This window comes from Cebus imitator, unplaced genomic scaffold, assembly GCF_001604975.1.
Source record: "Cebus imitator isolate Cc_AM_T3 unplaced genomic scaffold, Cebus_imitator-1.0 Scaffold84, whole genome shotgun sequence".
Taxonomy (NCBI): Eukaryota; Metazoa; Chordata; class Mammalia; order Primates; family Cebidae; genus Cebus; species Cebus imitator.
The window spans coordinates 2567573-2571853 of NW_016107399.1; the positions used below are offsets into that span (position 1 = coordinate 2567573).

Genomic DNA, 4281 nt, shown 5'->3' on the forward strand with positions numbered 1-4281 from the left:
CTCAAAAAAAAAAAAAAAAATTAAATTAAAAAGTAAAAAATTTAAAAAGTGATGACCAGTAAGATAAAGAGCAGCAAAACCGAGAGTATGGTGTCCTAGAAGTCAAATTAAGAAAGTATATCAAGGTTTCTGGCTTATACATGGAAGCATGGAGGTACCCATCACCAAGATAGGGAAATCCTGGAAAAGGATCATGTTTGTGAAGGTAAAGATAACAAGTTTGACTCAAATATGTTGAGATACATAATCAACACTGAGTAAATGAAGGAACAGTAAGCTGTAATTTTAAAAAAGTCTCATCTCTGATTCTTTGTTTGCTCTGTGACATAAGTTGTCATTACCATCCTGAGGTTCAATTTTCCTTCCTATGACATGGAGGTAATATTTATACGAGTGACCACAAATGGTTGCTGTGTGGATCAAATGTGGTAATTTAGGAAACAAACTTCAAATCCTTATGAAGATGTAAGAAAAAGTCACAGAATACAGAAAGTTGTAGGAATCCTAAGAAACAAAAGTTATATTTAATCCTTATAAAGGAAGAAAAGAACAGAGAAGCTAAATCAGGCCTGTAAGAAACCATTCACACTATACCCTTAGCTGAGTCCTGTGAAATTCCTGCTTTATTTCAAAGGTCACAAACCCTGCTTGCTTTTAATATTCTCCTCAAACACCTCTACAACTTCCTAACCCAACTGAAACTTGGCTTATCTCTGAAGACACTGCTAACCTTGACACCAGTCATAATGACCTATCATCCTCCAAACATGCCTGAAATATTAAGATTTCCATATTTTTGCTCATATGTTATTTCCTTTACCTGGAATTTCCTTTCCCCATTTCATTCTCTATCCAAATTGTGAATATCCACAAGGAACTGCAAGGCCATCAGGATTATGAAGGTTACCATGGTTCCTCGCAACTGAATGAAACCTCTTCTGTTTTTTTTAAAGACAAGCCTCACTCTGTTGCGGAGGAGGCAGTGTAGTGACACCATCATGGCCCACTGTGGCCTCAACCTTCTGGGCTCAAGGGATCCTTATGCCTCAGTCTCCCAAATAGCTGGGACTATAGGTGTGTACCACTATACTCAGCTCAATTTTTTTGTAGAGACAAGGTCTCCCTATGTAGCCCAGGCTGGTCTTAAACGCCTAGGCTCAATCCTGCCTCAGCTTTCCAAAGTGCTGGGATTACAGGAGTAAGCCACTGCGCCAGGCCGACCCTCTTCTGTAGAACCACCACAGCAGATAACATATATCTGCCACATCCCTCACTTCCCTCTAGTTGGTATTACATATTTTGCATAAAAGTCTTCTATTTCTAAATAGGATTCAAGTCAGATTCATCTCTGTATCAGTTGGTGCTCTTAAAATATTTACTGTGAACATGGACTTAATGAGCTTGACGTGTTGAAACTATTTCTAATGTCTTGCCATACTCACATTTTTTACTTTGTTTTTCCACTTCTGCCTTCAGTCTCTTGTACTTGTCTGTCCTGTAAACCAGGACCCAGGTTATGCCTAAAACATTAAAAGCAACATGTTAATAAATGACTGGAACGATCACAACAACCTATTATCAGCGGTTACTGTTGGAGAAAGAGGAATTCCAGCTTTTCACTTTGTATTTACCCGTAGTTAACTTTTTTCAAAGGCCAATACAATTGACTCTTAAGCCAAAACAACTGTAACATGATGTGAAGGTGTTACATCATGTTACAAATAAGCAAGTGAAATCTACCTAAGACCAAAGAAAACTCATCAATCGACTCCATATTCCCCTCCTGCTCCCCGTTCACGAGTTGCGCAGAGATTCCCTGGAGTGGAGTATATGAGCCTCCCAAGCAAGTAAGGCTCGCGATCTTTCCCCGGTGGCGCTAGAGACCCCGGGGCCCTTCCTCCCGGGGACTGATCAAACGTCTGAGAAATAGCCGCTCTCACCCTCGGCGAGCAGAGCCGTGCACACAGAGATAAATACGATGAGGAGAGTGTCCGCGAACATGGTGCTCATCTCGCACCTTCGTCCCTGCACTCCCACCCGCCAGGTGGAAAGCGCTCTAGAGCCAGGAAAAGTGAAGGGAAAACGGCTTCCGTAGACTCCGCCACCACCCGAGTAACACACCAACTCTGACAGCCCGAAGATCGCACTTCCCCTTCCGGGGCATAGCCCCGGAAAGGCTCGTGTCGGAAAAATGTTCGACCAAGAGAATCTAGAGGAAACCAACCCGCAAATCACTGGAGCTGAAGGGCTAGTTCTCAGACCGAATCTCGCGAGAATTGGAATTTGAGCCCCGGAGCAGGAGCGTGGCGGGGACTAACTTGCCGGATAGTTTTTGCCGATTGGGATGCTGGCGCGCGTCTTTTTCTCGGCCAGAATCCAGTTATTGGGATAGTCTTGGCATCCACCTCAGTTCCACTTCTGTGGTCGTAATATTAATTCAGCTTGTGTTTGCTGTCAAGTAAGAACCACAAAAGTACTGAACGCCTGGATGTAGGTGCCAGGCCATGGACTCTGCGAAATGAATTAATTGTGGGCCGCTGGCCTCAAGGAGCGAATGTCAGCGCGAAGGAGAGAAGCTTGTGCATACTCTCTGATAAGGGTTTTAATAGAGGTATTACACCACAGTGCTGCGTGACACTGTTGAGAGGGTGCTCAGAAGCAGCTAATGAAAGGAATTGAAGCAGTGCCTTAGAGGAGTAGGAGTGCTTTTGGAAAAAGCAAAGGATTTTCTAGACAAAGTGGAAGTTGAAAGACACGGATGCCTGAAAATTCATCGTGTGATAGAGCAGTGAATAATGTGTTTAGAGAAGGGGTCATAAACCTAGATGCCTAGACTGACATAAATTACCTTATGCAAACTTAGCCTAAAAAAATGGTGGAAGGTAGTATGATGGATAAGGGAGCATTAAGTTCATTTGAAAGGAGAATTTGATACTTAGATCCAACCCATTTCTCTAGGAGAATGAGCATCCAGTTTTTGATTTGTCTTCGTTTCTCGGGAAAATCCATATACCATGGGTTTTATGTGAAATTTCAATTTATAAATGCTAGTAACTTATTAAAATTCAAAAATGCCTTAGAAGCGTGGTTTCAGCTATTGTAGACGTTTTCAGCTTTTTCAGACTGGTGTGTGTGTGTATGAACACCTGGAAGCTGGCTGAGCTGTATCCTCCTGTACTTTCTATCATTAGTTCTTTTAAACTCTACTGCACTTAAATTTATAACTCCTCAACACTACTTTTGACCTTTTTTAGCTTTATGTGCATTTCTTGTCTCCTACATTTAGCAGCAGAGACCCTGTCTCCTTTTTAAGAAACATTATTGAGCTTCTATATGTTAAGAACAGTGGTAGGTAAGGTAGGGTCAAAAGGATGGTTAAGAGAATATTCCTGACTTCCAAGGCCCCAGGGAGATTACACAATATAATAAATTATTATAGAGGTATTTTTAAAATATTGAGGGGGTACAGATGAGAACAAGATTTTTTCTTCCTGGGTAGTTGGAAAGGTTTCAAAAAGATCACATATGAGCTAAACCTTGATTTGAGCTGTTAGGACAACGTTAGATTTTTATTCACCTTTGTATCACCCAAGGTAAGTGCTGAGATAATGATAAGAGCATGACCTTAGAAGTCAGACCTGATTTTCAATTCTGGCTCTGCCACTTACTTGACAGCAGTCCTAGAACCTATTGTTTAGCATCTTTGAGCCTCAAAAATGATGGTAACATGAACTGCATAAAACTGTTAGGAAAATTGTGGAAGAGTCTACTATAAAGCATTTCAAGCAGTGGTTGGCACACACAATTCATCAGATTCAACATGCTATTCATTGTAAGATGCATCATTATTTTATCTACTACCTAAAAGGAAAAAATAACTAATTAAAACATGACACAACATTGATTGTCAGATGAATCCCATTCAGAGATGTTAAAATATGAAAAAATAAGTCTTAGAATCAATGAAATATATTAACTAATAAGCAGTTATTTCTGTGTAAATGTTTACAACCGTGGACTGCTAGGATCCAGTTCCTTTTCTAAGGTAGTGATGTCATGACACTATGCCCCTTGTTTAAGAACAGTGCCAGAGACAAATCCAGATAACATCTTTCCTTGATTCTACTAGTTTTCTTTGTCATACTCCCAAATTCTCTAAGATCCCAGTTGTACTATCTAATTTTTAGATTTCCAAGTTTTCCCTGTGAGGACCACTCTCCCAAAGCTCATTGACCTCCTCCAGTCTCTAGTACAATAGCAAGACTTTTGTCCTGAGATTTA

At 40.7% G+C, this 4281-nt stretch overlaps 1 protein-coding gene across 1 annotated transcript in view; it reads right to left on the reverse strand.

Annotated features, from left to right (window-relative positions):
- TMCO1 (transmembrane and coiled-coil domains 1) overlaps positions 1-2179 on the reverse strand; it is a 31782-nt gene extending 29603 nt beyond the window's left edge. Inside the window, 3 exon segments of the mRNA XM_017534056.2 lie at positions 1443-1520; positions 1941-2109; positions 2111-2179. Coding sequence (XP_017389545.1) covers positions 1443-1520; positions 1941-2109; positions 2111-2164 — 301 coding nt within the window. The 5' untranslated portion in view covers positions 2165-2179.
- Between the last annotated feature and the right edge of the window lie 2102 nt (positions 2180-4281).